Below are 22,053 nucleotides of genomic sequence, written 5' to 3'. Positions count from 1 at the left end.
GCTGTCATCCTGCCTTGGCCTCCCGAAGTGTTGGGATTACAGGAGTGAGCCACGCTGCCCAGCCAATTTCCCACTTTTAACATAATGTTAGTTCCCACTGCTAGGCTGGTGGAAGAGATAACTTGTAATTTATTGATTCATTCAGCAAATATTTTTTGAACCTTGACTGATGACAGACTGTACTATGCAAACAGAGGTACAGAAATAAAAGAGAGTGATTTTTATTGTTTTAATTAACAATACTGGCCAGGTGTGATGGCTCACACCTGTAATCCCAGCACATTGGGAGGCCGGGGCAGGTGGATCACCTGAGGTCAGGAGTTCAAGACCAGCCTGGCCAACATGGTGACACCCCATCTCAACTAAGATACAAAAAATTCAGCTGGGCATGGTGGCGGGTGCCTGTAATCCCAGCTACTTTGGGAGGCTGAGGCAGGAGAATCGCTTGAACCCGGGAGCTAGAGGTTGCAGTGAGCCGAGATCACGCCATTGGACTCCAGCCTGGGCAACAAGAGCGAAACTCTGTCTCAAAAAAAAAAAAAAAAAAAAAATATTTTGGGAGAATGAGATTAGCAAATTAATATGTGGTAATTTTTGTAATGTAAAGTTGGCAGTATGCACAGGCCTTTCAGACAGAGACATAATTGCTCAAATTGAGACCAGAGAGATCAGGAGAAGTGACCTAGAGAAGATAAACTTAAATCAAAGGAAGGTTATTCTAGGCAGAAGAAACTATATGGATGGATAATGTGGTATATTTTTATAAATGCAATTAATTTTATATATCTTTAACATAGTGTGAGCAGTGATAGGTGACAGGCTATACAATTCTTTAAAATCTGTGATTCCACTGCACACACAGATTTATTTCAGCTGCCATCTGTTTAAACCATATGTTGATAATTGGGTCTGAATATCTTTCTGGAAAAAAAAATCACTGTTATTTTCCCCTGTTGGTTTTATTTCAGGATATTACCATCAATTAGAAAGAATAAATTTGTGAGTCATTAGGGGATTATAAAAGTTGAATCCTCTAATCATAAAAGTTGCTTGATGTAAGGAAACAGCTCAATCTCTGCAGACTCATCAATTTCTTCCAATTACCCGCAAAACTGATAATTTGGTAATGGCACAATCAAAAAACACTAATTTTTTTCACTTCCTCAAAACATCACTGCACAAGATGTCCAAGTGAATTACGCAATAACATTTTAGTTTATTAGCCTGTTCTTGCAGTATAAACCATACAAACAATTTTCCCCCTTCACTGTAGGTGCCCAATTCATGGCAAGTGACTTTACCTTTTTATATGTAGAATCTAGAAACTAACCTAAAATTCCTACCTATGGCAGTGGTGCACTGTTGGGTCATTTTTGTTGTTGCTAAAATTCTCAGGATTGGCCAGGAGTGGTGGCTCATGTCTTTAATCCCAGCATTTTGGGTGGGCGGATCACTTGAGGTCAGGAGGTCGAGACCAGCCTAGCCAACATGACGAAACCCAGTCTCTACTAAAAATACAAAAAATTAGCCAGGTGTGGTGGTGTGTGCCTATAGTCCCAGCTACTTGGGAGGCTGCGGCAGGAGAATCGCTTGAACCCAGGAGGCAGAGGTTGCAGTGAGCCAAGATCACACCACTGCACTGCAGCCTGGGCAACAGAGTGAGATTCTGTCTCCAAAAAAAAAAAAAAAAAAAAAAAATCAGGATACTCCAGGCACAGTGGCTCACACTTAAAATCCCAGCACTTTTGGGAGGCTGAGATGGGCGGATTACAGGAAGCCAGGAGTTCAGACAAACCTGGGCAACATGGTGAGACCACATCTCTACTAAAAATACAAAAACTTAGCCAGGCATGGTGGTGCGTGCCTGTAATCCCAGCTACTCCAGAGGCTGAGGCACGAGAATCTCTTCAACCTGGGAGGTGGAGGTTGCAGTGAGCCCAGATCACGCCACTGCACTCCAACCTGGGTGACAGAGGGAGACTTCCTCTAAAATAATAATAAAATTATCAGGATAAGTAGCTGAAAATCAAGCATATCATCTGGAATTTCATTATATACACAGTCATTCAGTGCCTATTAAAGTCCCAGGACTGGCTGGGCGTGGTGGCTCATGCCTATAATCCCAATACTTTGGGAGGCTGAGGCAGGCGGATCACCTGAGGTCAGGACTTCAAGACCATCCTGACCAACATGGAGAAACCCCATCTCCACTAAAAATACAAAAAAAAATTAGCTGGGCATGGTGATGCATGCCTGTAATCCAAGCTATTCGGGAGGCTGAGGCAGGAGAATCTCTTGAACCCGGGAGGCGGAGATTGCAGTGAGCCAATATCAAGCCATTGCACTACAACCTGGGCAACAAGAGAGAAACTCCATCTCAAAATAATAATAATAATAATAATAAGGTCCCAGGACTATACTAGGCACTAGAAGTTAGTCCTAATGGAGCTTAGATTCTAATGAATCCCAGCAGGAGAAAACAGACCAAAAAGCATGTATAAATATATATTTTTATATATTTACAAATAAAAATACACATGAATATATACATAAATAACATATATGAATATATATTTACATAGTTACCTATGTTCTATACATGTAGCTACATGTATAGAACATGCCAAGTGGTAAGTATTATGAGAAAAAACATAAAATAGAGTTAGGAGGAAAGTGAGTACTTCAGCAAGGAATTACTTTAGGTAGGTTGGAAAGGGAAGGTTTCTGATAAGGTGATGTCCGACCACACCCTCGAAAGGAAATCAGAAGACTGTGAGGCCTGGAAGCCAAGCTTGTTTCAAGGACAGGGACTGTCCCGGCAGTGTGAAATTATCTAGGGAAATAGCATATGAATTGAGAACTGACCTTTGATTAGGCAAAGCAGAGGTCATGGATGACTTCAAACAAAAGTATTTCAACAAGGCCAGGCGCGAAGGCTCACACCTATAATCCCAGCACTTTGGAAGGCTGAGGTGGGCAGGTGGCCTGAGGTCAGGCATTTGAGACCAACCTGGCCAAGATGGTGAAAACCTGTCTCTACTAAAAATACAAAAATTAGCTGGGCGTGATGGCAGACATCTGTAATCCCAGCTACTCGGGAGGCTGAGCCAGGAGAATCACTTGAACCTAGGAGGCAGAGTTTGCAGTGAGCCAAATCACGACATTGCACTTCAGCCTGGGTGACGAGCGAAACTCTGTCTCAAAAATAAATAAATAAATAAATAAATAAATAAATAAATAAATAAATAAATAAAGTATTCCTCTCTACAACAAGAAGAGTAGAGAGGAAAACTTTATTGGAATAAGAAAGAGCCGAAGAACTCAAAACTAATTTTAAGTAATTTTGCTGCACACTGAACAGATAAATGGTGCAATAGCTAGATGTAGAGCCAAAAGTTTGTTGTTGTTTTTTTAAAGATAGGATATAATATAGCATATTTTCTACTCTTTTTGAGTCAGGGTCTCCCTCTGTCACCCAAGCTGGAGTGCAATGACACAATCACAGCTCACTGTAACCTCAACCTCAACCTTGACTTCCCCAGCTCCAGCGATTTTCCAACCTCAGCCTCCCAAGTAGCTAGGACTACAGTCATGCACCACCATGCCTGGCTAACTTATTTTCTAATTTTTGTAGAGATGGGGGTCTCACTATGTTGCTTAGGTTAGTCTTAGACTCCTGGGCTCCTCCCACCTCCTCCCAAATGCTGAGATTAGAGGCATGACCCACCACCTCCCAAAGTGTTGGGATTATGGGTGTAAGCCACCATGCTGACCAGAGTATTTGTATTCTGATGAGAACACATTTTGAGAACTGCTGACCTACAGCAATCAGATGTAGATAGCTGAAGATAGATGTAGATAGCTGAAGATAGACGTAGATAGCTGAAGATAACTAGAGTAATGTTAGTCCTTAATATGCACTGAAAAGCTAAAGCAAAGCCAGTGCGGTGGCTTCTACCTGCAATGTCAGCACTTTGGGAGGCCAGGTGGATCACTTAAGATCAGGAGTGTGAAACCAGCCTGGCCAATTGGTGAAACACTGTCTCTATTAAAAAATGCAAAAATAAGCCAGGCACAGTGTCTCACGCCTGTAATCCCAGCACTTTGGGAGGCCAAGGCGGGTAAATCACCTGAGGTCAGGAGTTTTGAGACCAGCCTGGCCAACATGATGAAAAGCTGTCTCTACTAAAAATACCAAAATTAGGTGGCACATGCTTGTAACCTCAGCTACTCGGGAGGCTGAGGCAGGAGAATCACTTCAACCCAGGAGGCGGAGGTTGCAGTAAGCCTAGATCATGCCACTGCACTCTAGTCTGAGTGACAAAGCAAGACTCCATCACACACACAAAAAAGAGACCGTTAGTTCATGGGGACACCACCCTCTTGAATAGATTAAAGCTGTTAATATAGAAGTGAGTTAGTTATTACAGGACTGGGTTAGTTATAAAAGATGGGAGTTCAGCCCCCTTTTCCTTTCCTCTCTTTCTTGCATGCTGTCTTACTATGTGATACCTTCTGCCACGTTATCATATAGCAAGAAGGGCTTCACCAGATGCATGTAGTCCCTCGATCTTGACCTCCCAGCCTCCAGAACCATGAACCAAATAAATCTCTGTCCGTTATAAATTACCTAGTCCATGGTATTCTGATACAGCAGTGGAAAATGAAGTAAGGCACCTACTTTTTCCCTAGATGGTATGTGCAAAATCCTTTGCCCTTATTTCCCACATGGATGAAATTTGTTGGAAAGCACCTGACTTGCTAGTGATTAAGAGGTCTCTCCTTGACCAAACTCTAGATAGGCTCCTGTGAACCACTTTTTTGATTAGGCCCCATCCTTGCACCTTGCTCTTTGTCCAGGCTGGAGTACAGTGGCATGATCTCAGCTCACTGCAACCTCTGTCTCCCAGGTTCAAGGGTTCTCCTGCCTCAGCCTCCTGAGTAGCTGGGATTATAGGCACACACCACCACGCCAGGCTAAGTTTTATATTTTTAGTAGAGACAGGGTTTTACCATGTTGGTCAAGCTGGTCTCCAACTCCCGACTTCATGATCCACCTGCCTTAGCCTCCCAAACTGCTGGGATTACAGGCATGAGACACTGTGCCCGGCTGTACCTTGCTTTTTTTTTTTTTTTTTTTTTTGAGATGGTGTTTTGCTCTTGTTGCCCAGGCTGGAGTGCAATGGCGCATTCTTGGCTCACCACAACCTTCACCTCCAGGGTTCAAGCAATTCTCCAGGCTCAGCCTCCCGAGTAGCTGGGATTACAGGCATGTGCCACCACACCTGGCTAATTTTGTATTGTTAGCAGAGATGGGGTTTCTCCATATTGGTCAGGCTGGTCTTGAACTCCCAACCTCAGGTGATCCACCCACCTCAGCCTCCCAAAGTGCTGGGATTACAGGCGTGAGCCATCATGCCCAGCCACGTACCTTGCTCTTAAGAGCCCAGTCATGGCAAGAATCTTGCCAAGTTCCTTTAGCCAGAATCCCCACCATCAATATCTGATCACCCTTGATATTTGACCAGATTCCTCATTCCCTACAACCACCCCCACCTGCCGCCGGTAATACCTGATCAACCTGGCCTGTCTTCAGCAAGAATCCTGTTAGGTCAATTTAACCAAAATTTCTCTATCCCTAATGTTTTCTCTTAGTAATTTTTCATCCACTGACCACCTTCATTACCCAACCTACTCCTTGGCTATAAATCCCTACTTGTCCATGTCATATTTGGAACTGAGCCTAGTTCTTTTTCATTTTTTATTCTCAGACCTTACAGAAACGAAAAGAACTGAGCCTCGTTCCATGCTGAGGTCTCTTTTTCCTTATTATAACAGTTACTGAGTAAAAGCATTTTTTTTTCCAGTTTAACTACTGTTCAACTCTTATTTTCGTCTACACTAGGGAACCAAGACAGAATAGGTTTATATAACACTAAACTATTAGACAATATCTCTATATTAGGACTAATATTTTGACCTCTGTCAGCAAAGAGCTAACGTGTGGAAAAGAAAATCATCCCAAGCCTGGTCTGGGACAGAACCCTTTTGCTTGATACATTTCACAACCTCTTTCTGGGATGTGTTAAATAAAATATATGGAACGCCACTGATTTGGACTGAACCTCTTGCGCTAGTGTAACTCCCCAATGGGTTCACCTTGCCTGCTGCCTAGACAGAGCCAATTTATCAAGACAAGGGAACTGCAATAGAGACAGAGTAATTCACACAGAGCCAGCTGTGCAGGAGACCAGCGTTTTATTATTATTATTATTATTTTTTTTTTTGAGACGGAGTCTCGCTCTGTCGCCCAGGCTGGAGTGCAGTGGCCAGATCTCAGCTCACTGCAAGCTCCGTCTCCCGGGGTCACGCCATTCTCCTGCCTCAGCCTCCCGAGTAGCTGGGACTACAGGCGCCCGCCATCTCGCCCGGCTAGTTTTTTGTATTTTAGTAGAGACGGGGTTTCACCGTGTTAGCCAGGATGGTCTCGATCTCCTGACCTTGTGATCCACCCGTCTCGGCCTCCCAAAGTGCTGGGATTACAGGCCTGAGCCACCGCGCCCAGCCGCGTTTTATTATTAATCAAATCAGACTGCCCAAGCATTTGGGAATCAAGAGTTTTTAAGGACAACTTGGTGGGGGAGGGGAAGCCAGTGAGCCAGGAGTGCTGACTGGTTAAGCAGGAGATGAAATCAAAAGGAATTGAAGCTGTCCTCTTACACTGAGTCAGTTCCTGGGTGGGGGTCACAAGATCAGATGAGCCAGTTTATTGATCTGGGTGGTGCCAGCTGATCCAGCAAGTGCAGGGTCTGCAAAATATCTCAAGCACTGATCTTAGGAGCAGTTTAGTGAGGGTCAGAATCTTCTAACTTCCAACGGCATGACTCCTAAACCATAATTTCTAATCTTGTGGCTAATTTCTTAGTCCTACAAAGGCAGTCTAATCCCCAGGCAGGAAGGAAAAGGTTTTGGGAAAAGGTTGTTACCATCTTTGTTTTAAACTATAATCTATAAACGAAGTTCCTCCCAAAGTTAGTTCAGCCTATGCACAGGAAGAAACAAGGACAGCTTAAAGGTTAGAACCAAGATGGAGTCTGTTAGGTTAGCTCTCTTTCACTGTCTCAGTCATTGTCCTGCCTCAGCCTCGCGAGTAGCTGGGATTACAGGTGATTGCCACCATGTCCAGCTAATTTTTGTATATTTAGAAGAGATGGGATTGGCCAGCCTGCTCTGGAGCTCCTGACCTCAGGTGATCCGCCCGTCTCAGCCTCCCAAAGTGCTGGGATTACAGGTGTGAGCCACCGAGCCTGGCCCAAAATTTGGTTATTTATCTGATCTCCTGATAAATCATGAGAGAGATGATAGCCAAATCCCCAAACAGGCCCCTTTTAGCTGGCAGGATAGGCAAGTCCCCACTGTTGTAACTCTTGCAAGGAAAGTGATCTGAAGTTACCAGACATCAACCAACCCACTTTTCGTATTATGCTGTTTCTTGTTCCTGCTTGAGCTACCTTATAAATACCGATTGTTTTTGTTACCCCTAAAGGGGTGCTGCCTAGACAGAGCCAATTTATTAAGACACGAAAATTGCAATAAAGAGTAATTTATACAGAACCAGCTGTTTGGGAGACCAGAGTTTTGTTTTTGTTTTTTTGTTTTTTTGAGACAGTCTCGCTCTGTCGCCCAGGCTGGAGTGCAGTGGCCCAATCTCGGCTCACTGCAACCTCTGCCTCCTGGGTTCAAGCAATTCTCTGCCTCAGCCTCCCGCCACCACACCCAGCTAATTTTTTTTGTTTTTTCAGTAGAGATGGGGGTTTCACCATCTTGGCCAGGCTGGACTTGAACTCCTGACCTCGTGATCCACTTGCCTCAGCCTCCCAAAGTGCTGGGATTAGAGGCGTTAGCCACCGCGCCCAGCCAAGGAGCAGAGCTTTTAAAGACAACTTGGTGGGTGAGGGAAAGCCAGTGAGCCAGAAGTGCTCATTGGTTACAGATGAAATTATAGAGAGTTGGAGCTGTTTTCTTTTTTTTTTTTTTTTTTGAGACAGAGTCTCGCTCTGTCGCCCAGGCTGGAGTGCAGTGGCCGGTTCTCAGCTCACTGCAAGCTCCGCCTCCTGGGTTCAGGCCATTCTCCTGCCTCAGCCTCCCGAGTGGCTGGGACTACAGGCGCCCGCCACCTCGCCCGGCTAGTTTTTTGTGTTTTTTTTTTAGTAGAGACGGGGTTTCACCGGGTTAGCCAGGGTGGTCTCGATCTCCTGACCTCGTGATCCGCCCGTCTCGGCCTCCCAAAGTGCTGGGATTACAGGCTTGAGCCACCGCGCCCGGCCTGGAGCTGTTTTCTTGTGCTAAGTTAGTTCCCTGGTGGGTGCCACAAGATTAGATGAGTCAGCTTATTGATTTGGGTGGTGCCAGCTGATTCATTAAGTGCGGGGTCTGCAAAATATCTCAAGCACTGATCTTAGGAGCAGTTTAGGAAGGGTCAGAATTTTGTAGCCTCCAGCAGTATGACTTTTTTTTTTTTTTTTTGAGATGGAGTTTCGCTCTTGTTGTCCAGGCTGGAGTGCAATGGCGCAATCTCAGCTCACCGCAACCTCTGCCTCCCAGGTTCAAGTGATTCTCCTGCCTCAGCCTCCCGAGTAGAGGATTACAGGCAAGCGCCACCATGCCTAGTTAATTTTGTATTTTTAGTAGAGACGGGGTTTCTCCATGTTGGTCAGGCTGGTCTCAAACTCCCGACCTCAAGTGATCCACCCGACTCGGCCTCCCAGTGCTGGGATTACAGGCGGGAGCCACCGTGCCCGGCCTCCAGCAGTATGACTTCTAAACCATAATTTTTTTGGAGATAAGAGTTTCACTCTTGTTGCCCAGGCCGGAGAGCAATTGCCCAATCTCCGCTTACTGCAGCCTTCACCTCCCAGGTTTAAATGATTCTCCTGCCTCAGCCTCCCAAGTAGCTGTGAATTACAAGCACCTGCCACCACGCCCGGCTAATTTTTGTATTTTTAGTAGAGATGGGGTTTCACCATGTTGGCCAGGCTGCTCTCTAACTCCTGACCTCAGGTGACCCACCTGCCTCAGCGTCCCAAAGTGCTAATTTTTAACCTTGTGGCTAATGTTAGTACTACAAAGGCAATTTAGTCCCCAGGCAAGAAGGAGGTCTGCTTTGGGAAAGGGCTATCACTGACTTTGTTTAAACTATAAACTAAGTTTTCTAAAGTTAGTCCTACACCCAGGAATGAACAAGGACAGCTTGGAGGTTAAAAGCAAGATAAATTCAGTTAAGTTAAATCTCTTTCACTGTCTTAATCATAATTTTGCAAAGGTCATTTTATTCTGCTACTTCTAGTAATGTCTCTTCTAAATCTTTATATAAGATGCTGCTTGATTCATGAGTCACTGATAAAGGCCAATTAGATCTTTAAACTAAATTTGTTAGGCCAGGCGCGGGGGCTCATGCCTGTAATTCCAGCACTTTGGGAGGCCAAGGCGGTCAGATTACTTGAGGTCAGGAGTTCGAAACCAGCCTGGCCAACATGGTAAAACCCAGTCTCTACTAAAAATACAAAATTAGCTGGATGAGGAGGCACGCATCTATAATCCCAGCTACTTGGAAGGCTGAGGCAGGAGAATTGCTTGAACCCAGGAGAGAGAGGTTGCAGTGAGCCGAGACTACACTGCACTAAAGCCTGGGTTACAAATCCAGACTCCATCTCAAAAATAAATAAATAAGGCCGGTGCAATGGCTCACGCCTATAATCCCTGCACTTTGGGAGGCCGAGGCAGGTGGATCACCTGAGGTCAGGAGTTGGAAATCAACCTGGCCAACATGATGAAACCTTGTCTCTACTAAAAATACAAAAAATTAATCAGCCGTGGTGGCGCCTGTAATCCCAGTTACTTGGGAGGCCTGAGGCAGGAGAATCACTTGAACCCAGGAGGCAGAGGTTGCAGTGAGCTGAGACCAGGCCACTGCACTCCAGCCTGGGCAACAAGAGTGAAACACCATCTCAAAAAAAAAAAAAAGGTCGGATACACTGGTAGCTCACACACCTGTAATCCCAGCACTTTGGGAGGCCTAGGTGGGCGGATCACGAAGCCAGAAGATTGAGACCATCCTGGCTAACATGGTGAAACCCCGTTTCTACTGAAAATACAAAAAAATTAGCTGGGCGTAGTAGCGGGCGCCTGTAGTCCCAGCTACTCGGGAGGCTGAGGCAGGAGAATCGCCTGAACCCGGGAGGTGGAGCTTGCAGTGAACCGAGATCATGCCACTGCACTCCAGCCTGGGCGACAGAGCGATACTCTGCCTCAAAACAAAAGAAAAAAAAAAGTAGTTGGGCGTGGTTGTGGGCACCTGTAATCTCAGCTACTAGGGAGGCTGAGGCAGGAGAATCACTTGAATTTGGGAGGAGGAGGTTGCAGTCAGCCGAGATTGTGCCATTGCACTCCAGCCTGGGCCACAGAGGGAGGCTCCATCTCAAAAACAAAACAAAACAAAACAAAACCTTTAAAATGTAATTAAAGAATTACAATAACTACATGCAAAAGGGAAGCTGTGCTATTGTGCTTAACACCTGCATAATCCCAGTGATACAACACAAATGGTGGTGCAATCCAATGCCAATACCATAATATTCCAGGTTAATATCTTACACTTTGTTGTCTTTTTCCCCTCCTTGTCTACTTGGAGGTACTAGAGAACTATTTCGCTCAAAAATTTATCTTCACCAGATAGTGTTATGAAATATGACCGGTTTTCAGGTGCACAGCCTATAACTGAAGTTGAAGATAAATTTTCTTTCTTTTTTTTTTTTTTTTTTGAGACGGAGTCTTGCTCTGTCGCCCGGGCTGGAGTGCAGTAGCCGGATCTCAGCTCACTGCAAGCTAAGTTTTCTAAACAGTTATTTTATACTAGGCTGAACTAGTCTAATCTTGAACAAGCATTAGAGAAGTATTAAACAAAAAATAAGGTTCTGTGCATTTGGAAACTAATGGAAAACCTGTCAACATTTATTATACCAAATTCAACCATTCAGTCAATTAAATGGTATATTAATACAAACAAAAGTTATTTATAAACAATCTTTTATTTTAAAATTCTACCTTGTTAAAAATTAATCAGTAAGTGTCCTGGTAACTATACCAAAATATATTTTGTTTTTTTTTTGTTTGTTTTTTTGAGACGGAGTCTTGCTCTGTCGCCCAGGCTGGAGTGCAGTGGCCGGATCTCAGGTCACTGCAAGCTCTGCCTCCTGGGTTTACGCCATTCTCCTGCCTCAGCCTCCCAAGCCGCTGGGACTACAGGCGCCCGCCACGTCGCCCGGCTAGTTTTTTGTATTTTTTAGTAGAGACAGGGTTTCACCGTGTTAGCCAGCATGGTCTCGATCTCCTGACCTCGTGATCTGCCCGTCTCGGCCTCCCAAAGTGCTGGGATTACAGGCTTGAGCAACTGCGCGCGGCCAAAATATATTTTGTTACAAGGGCAAGCTTAATTCAGTAACACAAAAATGTATACGTATGTATTAATATGAAGAAATAAGGAATCAAAATAGATTATTTAGATTTATTCAGAAATGGTTCAAGTCAGTTTATTTTCTATAGATTTATAATATTTTGCCCTCTACAGAACTAGAGTACTAAACAGAAAGCAATTCTGTACAATTGGCCATAATATGTACAAAGATTCCTAATGCCTCCAGGTCTTTTTAAAAAACTTATAACAATATTTAGTTACTTCTAATAGTCATTAAGATTTTAGTTCTGTTCCTTGAATTACATTCCGAATCTTCTCAGCATCAATTTGTACAATTTTGTTGGATGGATCAATCTTAAGTGCCGCTTCATAATCCTGTAGGCCTGTGTTTATATAGCAATGATGATTAATACAATAAATATTTTATTAGTACTTCTTTTATCTAGGCGATAGTTGTTTAAAGTAAAAATAACCACTAGTAGCATGGTTCAGGACAAGTACCAAGTTTTAAATTGGATTCCCATCTTTACACACATAGTAGTATCTCTGTAAAATTGCAGAAAATTTTCAGTGATTTAGGGAATTATTATTTTATTCAATGTTCTGTAAGCAACAGTTATTTTAAATTCATGCACAAATAAACCAACAACTTAGACTCATTATGACATAAATGAGAGGCCGAGGCAGGAGAATTGCTTGAACCCAGGAGGTGGAGGTTGCCGTGAGCCAAGATGGCGCCACTGTACTCCAGCCTGGACTACAGAACGAGACTCCGTCTCAAAATAAATAAATAAATTAATTAATTAATTAATATTTTTTGTAGACTGAAACCATACTTTATTCATAGACTAGAACACAGTATAAGCTTTCTTTTTTTTTTTTTTTTTTTGGAGACTGTCTCGCTCTGTTTCCCAGGCTGGAGTACGGTGCCACGATCTCGGCTCACTGCAAGCTCTGCCTCCTGGGTTTACGCCATTCTCCTGCCTCAGCCTCCTGAGTAGCTGGGACTACAGGCACCGCCGCCACCTCGCCCAGCTACTTTTTTGTATTTTAGTGGAGAGGGCTGTTGCCCAGGCTGTTCTAAAACTCCTGAACTCAGGCAATCCACCCACTTCAGCCTCCCAAAGTGCTAGGATTACAGGTGTGAGCCACTGCGCCCGGCCGGTAGTATAAGCTTCTTTCTGTAGCTATTATATGTACAGAATTCCTTTGAGAAAAAATGGTTAAAAATGAAAGCATTGTCTACTGCTTGTTAAAAATATGTAACTGGATCTCAATCTTTACCCAAAAACGCAATGGAAAAAAAAAAATTTATTTCAGAGTAAGGAAACTTGAGTTCTAGTCCCTAAAATGCTATTGATTTGTTACGCCAGCTCAGGCAATTCACTGAACTTCTCCAAGCCTCAACTTTCTCATCTTTAAAAGAAGGGGTCTTTGTAGCTCAAAACAATCTACGATACCATAATTTCTAAAGAACCTTTCATTCCTGTCTTGGTCATCTTTATCCTCCTGAAATTGAAGAAGACATTTTAAAAAGGTTGGGGCATATAAACCCAATGTGGATGCCTTGGTTAGAAAAAAATCTTCTACAAATGGCAGGGCCAATTTTAAAAATGAAAACAGAAATAATAAAAATGTATAGCCTGGAGCCCTGGCAAGACATCATCAAGAGGTGGCCTTTAGGCCTTGGGTGAATGGAAGCTGAACAGGCTTCTCCTTAGGGAGGTATGGGAGGAGAAGCCTTGAAGATAAACTTTGGCTACTACAAAATTTTGCCTTTGGTGCAGCATGAGTAACTGCAAATAACTGCAACTATATATATATAGTTTTTGGGTTTTTTTTTTTTTTTTTTTTTTGCTTTTGAGACGGAGTTTCGCTCCTGTTGCCCAGGCTGGAATGCAATGGCACAATCTCGGCTCACTGCAACCTCTGCCTCCCAGGTTCTGGTGATTCCCCTGCCTCAGCCTCCCAAGTAGCTGGGATTACAGGCATGTGCCACCACACCCAGCTTTTTTTGTATTTTTGGTAGAGATGGGGTTTCACTATGTTGGTCTCCCAAAGTTCTGGGATTACAGGTGTAAGCTACCGCACCTGGCCACCTAAATCTATTTAAAATAAAATAAAATAAATGGTATGTTTTTTGTATACATGGAGCTAAATTACAGACCTTAATACAATCTAACAAATATAAGCAATATTCCTGCACTATGGTAGATCCATTATTTCCGAGCTTAGGTGTGTGTGTATACACACACACAGACACACAAATACATATATACATACAGGGTATGACCAAGGAAGCTCTTTGAGATAAATATGATATCTCGAATCATTTATATATTTCATCATATTTTTTGTTTGTTTGGTTGGTTGGTTGGTTTTGAGACGGAGCCTTGCTCTGTCACCCAGGCTGGAGTGCAGTGGCACGATCTTGGCTCACTGCAAGCTCTGCCTCCCGGGTTTACGCCATTCTCCCACCTCAGCCTCCTGAGTAGCTGGGACTACAGGCACCTGCCACCATGCCCGGCTAATTTTGTTTTTTTATTTTTAGTAGAGATAGGGTTTCATCGTGTTAGCCAGGATGGTCTCGATATCTTGACCTTGTGATTCGCCTGCTTCAGCCTCCCAAAGTGCTGGGATTACAGGCATGAGCCACCGCGCCTGGCATATCATGTATTTTTTTTTTTTTTAAGAGACAGGGTCTCACTATGTTGCCCAGGCTGGTCTCAAACTCCTGGCCTCAAGCCACCCTTCATTACAGGGGTGAAGCACCACACCCAACATTTATCACATATGTTTCTATGAAGAGTTGTCTGGTAACATAGCCTTTTTTTTTGAGAAGGAATTTCACTGTTATTGCCCAGGCTGGAGGGCAATGGCGCAATTTCAGCTCACCACAACGTCCGCCTGCCGGGTTCAAGCGATTCTCCTGCCTCTGAGTAGCTGGGATTACAGGCATAAGCCACTATGCCCAGCTAATTTTGTGTTTTTAGTAGAGGGTTTCTCCATGTTGGTCAGGCTGGTCTCAAACTCCTGACCTCAGGTGATCCGCCCTCCTCTGCCTCCCAAAGTGATGGGATTACAGGCGTGAGCCACTGCACCCAGTCAATATAGCATTTTTCTAGACTGAAATGTGTTTTTCACACTTATTTCAATTCCCTTCTACAATTAATTTTTAAAATATAATTTAGAAATAATGTATTGTCAGATATGCTGCAGACATTACTAAGAATAAATTAAATGCTAAAAATATTTAAAAATGGAGTCCTTCAAAGTCATGATCTTAAATAATTCCAATGACTTTTTTTCAGAGTATAATTTTGGACTTAAACCATTTCTATCAATTCCTTACCTTCTACATACAATTCTAGTTGACAGAATGCTGTTCCACGTCGTACATGTGCCTTCATTCTTGCATTAGCATTGTCTGTAACAGGTGGCATCAGTAATTCCAGTGCCTTACAAAATATATATAATTATTACATGAAAGTTATAATTTCTTAATTTAAACAAGCAAAAGGCTTGGCATGGTGGCTCACACCCGTAATCCCAACACTTTGTGAGACCGAGGTGGGTGGATCACCTGAGGTCAGGATTTTGAGACCAGCCTGGCCAATATGGCCAAACTCTGTCTCCACTTAAAAAAAATACAAAAATTGGCCGGGCGCGGTGGCTCACGCCTGTAATCCCAGCACTTTGGGAAGCCGAAACGGGCGGATCACGAGGTCAGGATATCGAGACCATCCTGATTAACACAGTGAAACTCTGTCTCTACTAAAAATACAAAAAAAATTAGCCGGGCGCGGTGGCGGGCGCCTGTAGTCCCAGCTACACGGGAGGCTGAGGCAGGAGAATGGTGTGAAACCGGGAGGCAGAGCTTGCAGTGAGTGGAGATCATGCCACCACACTCCAGCCTGGGCAACAGAGCGAGACTCTGTCTCAAAAAAAACCAAAAATTATCTGGGTGTGGTGGTGCGCACCTGTAGTCCTAGCTACTTGGGAGGTTGAGGCAGGAGAATTGCTTGAACCCGGGAGGCAGAGGTTTCAGTGAGCTGAGATCGTGGCAACTGCACTCCAGCCCAGGCAACAAAAGCAAGACTCCATCTCAAAAAAAAAAAGGCCTCCAGTCCTCACCTAAATTTTTAGCTTAGCTTAGCTGCTACAGGAATTTATATATACATAACAAATAATTATTATCAGGTCTTCCAGAAGAGATATGTTGAACAACTTAAGAAATTTTTCAGTTGCTCCTGTATGGGATTCATACCCCTCCAAGGTTATTGTTAGGCTTATCATTTCACATCTCCACAGCTTTATTTTTACTAGGAGGAATTATTAAATAGCATTTGTGAGCTTTTGTATTCAGATTGTACTCAGCTTATTCATTCATTCAATAAATATTTGTTTGCATTGTGAGAGTCAAAGAAAAACTGGATCATAAAAGTAGTATGATATCAAAGTGTGAGGACTTGGTTGTGTCCTCCATATCCTCAATCTCAAGAAGCTACCTAAGAGATTTTGCACATGATATTACCTTAAAACAAGTTATCTTGACATGGAAAAAAGAAAAAGCTGTAGAAGTTAGAGACATTCACATGAAATACTAGTAATGGAAAGTAGAATACAGTAAATTACCCTGTAAATGAGAGAATGACCGTAGCAATATTTGGGCTGGGCATGGTGACTCACACCTGTAATCCCAGCACTTTGGGAAGCCAAGGCAGAATGATTACTTGAGCCCAGGAGCTTGAGGTTGCAGTGAGCCACTACACTCTCGCCTGGGCAACAGGCTATCTCTTAAAAATTAAAAACTTAAAAAAATTTTGCTGGCCGGGCACGGTGGCTCAAGCCTGTAATCCTAGCACTTTGGGAGGCCGAGACGGGCGGATCACGAGGTCAGGAGATCGAAACCATCCTGGCTAACACGGTGAAACCCCATCTCTACAAAAACATACAAAAAAACTAGCCGGGCGAGGTGGCGGGCACCTATAGTCCCAGCTACTCGGGAGGCTGAGGGAGGAGAATGGTGTAAATCTGGGAGGCGGAGCTTGCAGTGTGCTGAGATCCGGCCACTGCACTCCAGCCTGGACGACAGAGCGAGACTCCGTCTCAAAAAAAAAAAAAAAAAATTTTGCTGGGTGTGGTGGCTCATGCCTGTAATCCCAGCACTTTGGGAGGCTGAAGCGAGTGGATTACCTGAAGTCAGGAGTTTGAGACCAGCCTAGCCAGCATGGTGAAACCCTGTCTCTACTAAAAATACAAAAATTAGGCCGGGCATGGTGGCTCAAGCCCGTAATCCCAGCACTTTGGGAGGCCGAGGCGGGCAGATCACCTGAGGTCGGGAGTTTGAGACCAGCCTCACCAACATGGAGAAACCCATCTCTACTAAAAATACAGTATTAGCCCGGCGTGGAGGCGCATGCCTGTAATCCCAGCTACTCAGGAGGCTGAGGCAGGAGAATTGCTTGAACCTAGGAGGCAGAGGTTGTTGTGAGCTGAGATCGCGATGCACTACAGCCTGGGCAACAAGAGCAAAACTCCGTCTCAAAAAAAAAAAAAAAACCAAAACAAAACAAAATACAAACTACAAAAATTAGCCAGGTGTGGTGGTGTGCAGCTATAATCCTAGCTACCTGGGAGGCTGAGGCAGGAGAATCTCTTGAACTTGGGAGGAAGAGGTTGCAGTGAGCAGAGGTCACACCAATGTACTATAGCCTGGGCGACAGAGAAAGACATCGTCTCAAAAGAAAAACCTTAAAAATTTTTTTAAAAAAGGGATATCGTTTTACTGCACACGTGGTAGAGATAACAAGGGAAAACCAAGTGTTCTTCCTTCTACCATGTACTGAGTCTGCAAAACTTTTTTTTTGAGATGGAGTCTCACTCTGTCACCTAGGATGGAGTGCAATGGCATGATCTCAGTTCACTGCAACCTCTGCCTCCTGGGTTGAAGTGATTCTCCTGCCTCAACCTCTCCTGTAGCCTGGGACTACAGACCCATCACCACAGCTGGCTAAATTTTGTGTTTTTAGTAGAGACGGGGTTTCACCATGTTGGGCAGGCTGGTCTTGACCTCTGGTGATCTGCTTGCCCCGGTCTCCCAAAGTGCTGAGATTACAGGCGTAAGCCAGCGTGCCCGGCTGAGTCTGCAAAACTTTAATAAGAAAAAGGGTGGGCCAGGTGAGGTGGCTCACACCTGTAGTCCTAACACCTTGCAAAGGTGAGGCAGGGGGACTGCTTGAGCCCAGGAGTTGGAGAACAGCCTGGGCAACATGGCCAAGCCCCATCTCTACAAAAAATACGAAAATTAGCTATGTGTGGTGATGTATGCCTCTAGTCCCAGCTACTTGGGAGGCTGTGGTGGGAGGATCACTTGAGATTGGGAGGTGGAGACTGCAGTGATCTGTGATCACACCTCTGTACTCCAGCCTGGGTGACAGAGCCAGATTCTATCTCAAAAAAAAGAAAAAAAAAAAAGGAGGAGGAAGAAAGAAAGAAAAGAGATGGAAGGAGAGAGGGAGGGCGGGAGGGAGGGAGGGAATGAAGGGAGGAAGGAAGGAAGGAAGGAGAGATGAAGAAAGAAACAAAAAGGAAAGAAAGGAAGGGAGGGAGGGAGAAAGGGATGGAGGGAGGAAGGGAGGAAGGAAGGAGGAAGGAAGGAAGGAAGGAAGGAAGGAAGGAAGGAAGGAAGGAAGGAAGGAAGGAAGGAAGGAAAGGAGAAGAAAAGAAAAAAGAAAGGAAAGGGGAAAGGAAAGGGGTAAACACAACTGACCACCATTTACTAATTTCCGGCTGGGTACAATGGCTCATGCCTGTAATTCCAGCATTTTGGGAGGCCAAGGTTGTAGCAGCCCTTGAACCCAGGAGTTCAAGACCAACCTGAGCAACATAGGGAGACCTCGTTTCTATCAAAAAAAAAAAAAAAAAAAAATACAAAACTTAGCTGGGTGTGGTGGTTGTGTGCCTATAATCCCAGCTACTTGGGAAGCTGAGGTGGCAGAATCGCTTGAGATTAGGAGATCAAGGCTGCAGCAGTGAGTTGTCATCTTCCTACTACACTCCAGCCTGGGTGACAGAGCAAGACCTGGTCTAAAAAACAAAAAACACATTTACTAATTTCCTTGTGAACTTGAAGTGATACACCAGGGCAATACAGTAACCCTGGAGTTTTTTTGTTTTTTGTTTTTTTTTTGATGGAGTCTCTCTCTCTCTCCAGGCTGGAGTGCAGTGGCACAATCTCGGCTCACTGCAATCTCCACCTCCCGGGTTCAAGCGACTCCCCTGCCTCAGCCTCCCAAGTAGCTGGGACGACAGGCACACACCACCACACCCAGCTAATTTTTTGTGTTTTAGTAGAGATGGGGTTTCACCATGTTGGCCAGGATGGTCTCAATCTCCTGACCTCGTGATCCACCCACCTTGGCCTCCCAAAGTGCTGGGATTACAGGTGTGAGCCACTAGGCCTGGCCAGTAATAGCTGATTTTTAATCTAACTATTCATAGAAGTCACAAAAAAACACCAGATCCTTGTCCATTAGTAAAAAATCAGTTAAAAAAAAAAAGATTCAATAAGAAAGACAATTTTTAAAATCTTTGCATTTCAATTATTTCAATTGAACAGAAAAAGATAATCTTTAAACCAATTAATAGAAGGATATATTTAAAGCACCATATATCATAAATACATATCCATACCTTAGAAGAATCTTCAATAGCCTTGTGTAAGTTTTTTAGTTTTAGGTGGCAAGCAGCCCGGTTCAAATACAATAGTGGCATTTTATTATTTAGTCTTATGGCTAAATTATATGCATTGATAGCTGCCAAATAGTTTTCTGTTGCAAACAATTTGCTAATGAGACAAAAACAGAGAAGAAAAACAATTTAACATTGAAAGAGAGACACAGAAATAATATCTAATTGTATTTGACAAACAGGATGGCTTACCTCTTTTTGCATTCTCTTTAGGGTAAACATTGTTGGCTGCACTGAATCCATCTCTTTTCACATATACCAGCCTGTCATTTGAATGGAATGGACCTCACTCCCACTTCCAAGGGTAGACATTAGTAATTTAAGCCAGTAGGCATATTTTCATTATTTTTGCTACAGTAATTGACTCAGGGATGGGCTTGTGTGACCTATAATGTTCTATTTAGACTGAAGCCTGTGGGATGGTTTCAAAGTTGGAGAATGAAAAGTTGGGCATACTTCTCCCCCTGCTGGATATAAATGAAGAAGTCACATAGCCCACGTTGCTGCTGACCATTTTTAACACCATGGGATGAGCTGGCATTAGAATAAAGCTGATACTATGGAAATACTAAAGGAATAAAAAGGCAGAAAGAAACCGAGCCCTTCATGATACAGTTAAGCTGCTGGATCAAACTTTACTTGAAATAGAAAACACCTTTAGCTGTTTAGTTATATAAGACAATAAATTCCTTTCAATATAAAGCCAATTTGAATTGGGTTTTTTGGTTACTTGCAATGGATATACTCTTTCAGTTCAAATGTTCCAAAATTTTCTTCAAATAAAGAGATGGGCCGGGCGCGGTGGCTCAAGCCTGTAATCCCAGCACTTTGGGAGGCCGAGACGGGCGGATCACGAGGTCAGGAGATCGAGACCATCCTGGCTAATACGGTGAAACCTCGTCTCTACTAAAAAATACAAAAAAAAAACTAGCCGGGCGAGGTGGCGGGCGCCTGTAGTCCCAGCTACTCGGGAGGCTGAGGCAGGAGAATGGCGTAAACCCGGGAGGCGGAGCTTGCAGTGAGCTGAGATCTGGCCACTGCACTCCAGCCTGGGTGACAGAGCGAGACTCCATCTCAAAAAAAAAAAGAGATGTACACGATTAAAGGATCTCTTCAAACTGCAAAGTTTCTTTGTTTTTTGTTTGTTTGTTTGTTTTTTGAGACAGAGTTTCACTCTTGTTGCCCAGGCTGGAGTGCAATGGTACAATCTTGGCTCGCTGCAATCTCCGCCTCCCGGGTACAAACGATTCTCTTGCCTCAGTCTCCTGAGTAGCTGGGATTACAGGCATGCACTGCCACACCTGGCTAATTTTGTATTTTTAGTAGCGACAGGGTTTCTCCATCTTGGTCAGACTGGTCTTGAATTCCTGACCTCAGGTGATCTGCCCACCTCAGCCTCCCAAAGTGCTGGGATTACAGGCGTGAGCCACCGCACCTGGCCTGTTTTTTATGTATAATTTCCACTTACAAAAATTTGAAAAAGTACATCAACAGGAATATGGAAAATACTTTGCTGAAAATAAAAATGTCACATAAATATAACTTTGTATTCATGTTCATTCCGTTATACTGCATACTTTGCTGCTCTAGAATATTAAACATGTCAAAAGTAAACCTACAAAAGCAGCCAGTAAACTGAATAAAAGGTAAGATTACACCATGGTCACATCTAACTTGAGCTAAACTCAAGCTGAAAATAACTCGTACAAACTAGAAAAGCTAATTCTGTGGGTAGTTTACATTTCTGAAATGCCTCATATCAGCGACGTTTCTGATTGCAAGTAACAGAACCGCAACTCAAGTGGGCTTAAACAAGTAAGGAAATAAATTATCTCACATTTTAAAAGTCCATGGGATTAAGGCCCTTATAAAGAAGATTTAAAAAATAAAAATAAAAACTCCAGAGGAAAGAAGCTAAAAGCCCAATCAGCAGCTCAAAAGTGTTATCAAGGCTGCAGGCTCCTTCCATCTGTCCATTCAACTGCACTCAGCAGGAACCACAATCAGGCTGGTTTTCCTCATGGACATAATAGCCCAAGTTGCCACATACAGGCATAATACTCATTGGAAGAAAAGGTCACAGTATTTTCTGATACATGTTCCCTAAGAGAAAGAAAATCTTTTCCAGAAAATTCCCAGTTTACTTCCTTTCACCTCTCATTAACCAAAAGTACATACCCTTAAAACAAAAACACAAATAAAAACCAGTCTTTCTCTCCCTCAAACTCTCTTTTCCTTTATCCTTGTCTCCCTCTCTGCCTGCTCCCTGCCCTGCCGCCATCTCTCTCTCTCTCTGTTTCCTCCTACACCCACCTCCCCAATTTGACTCCTCACTACTATATACTGCTGTTTAGAATGCTTTTCAAATTCAAAAACATGTCCATCTTTCCATGTTGAAAAATAGATAAATACATTTTTATAGAGTATATATAATACATGGATTATTCTTACAGTATTCTCTCATAAGTGCTAGGATTTCTGAAACCAATTTCCTCCTACTTAGGTACATTTAAGGGGTCTTGTTTTCCAATACTTTTGCTTTTATAAAGAACATTATAATAAGTATTTTTGTACCTATATATATATATATATATATTTTTAAGCAGGAATGCAACTAAAGCAATCATGAACTGTTGAAGTCAATGAGAATTTATCCCTGGACTTGGAATAGGGTCACTGTCCTAAGTCACATGGGCAAGGGCTGCACACCTCAACAAAATATAGGCTCATCTAATAAGGATGAAGGGAGAGAATAAATATTGGGTAGGTAATCTATAGTGTCTACAATGAACCTTATTTTTTAAACTGTAGTAAAATATATATGACGA

At 43.4% G+C, this 22,053-nt stretch overlaps 1 protein-coding gene across 3 annotated transcripts in view; it reads right to left on the bottom strand.

The window, feature by feature from the left end:
• Positions 1 to 22,053, bottom strand: part of DNAAF4 (dynein axonemal assembly factor 4) — an 86,272-nt gene that overhangs the window by 1,693 nt on the left and 62,526 nt on the right. Inside the window, exons 7-9 of one of the 3 annotated variants that reach the window (XM_023228576.2) lie at positions 19,169 to 19,322; positions 14,826 to 14,931; positions 11,467 to 11,856 (exon numbers count right to left, since the gene is read on the bottom strand). In XM_023228576.2, the coding sequence (XP_023084344.1) occupies positions 11,747 to 11,856; positions 14,826 to 14,931; positions 19,169 to 19,322 (370 nt within the window). In that variant the 3' untranslated portion in view covers positions 11,467 to 11,746. Of the gene's footprint in view, positions 1 to 11,466; positions 11,857 to 14,825; positions 14,932 to 19,168; positions 19,323 to 22,053 lie in introns of those variants that run through there. The other 2 variants (XM_023228577.2, XM_023228575.1) reach the window with 2 other exon arrangements.

This window comes from Piliocolobus tephrosceles, chromosome 6, assembly GCF_002776525.5.
Source record: "Piliocolobus tephrosceles isolate RC106 chromosome 6, ASM277652v3, whole genome shotgun sequence".
NCBI lineage: Eukaryota > Metazoa > Chordata > Mammalia > Primates > Cercopithecidae > Piliocolobus > Piliocolobus tephrosceles.
Note: the sequence above shows the minus strand (reverse complement) of the source record. Positions and strands in the feature narration are given on the sequence as shown.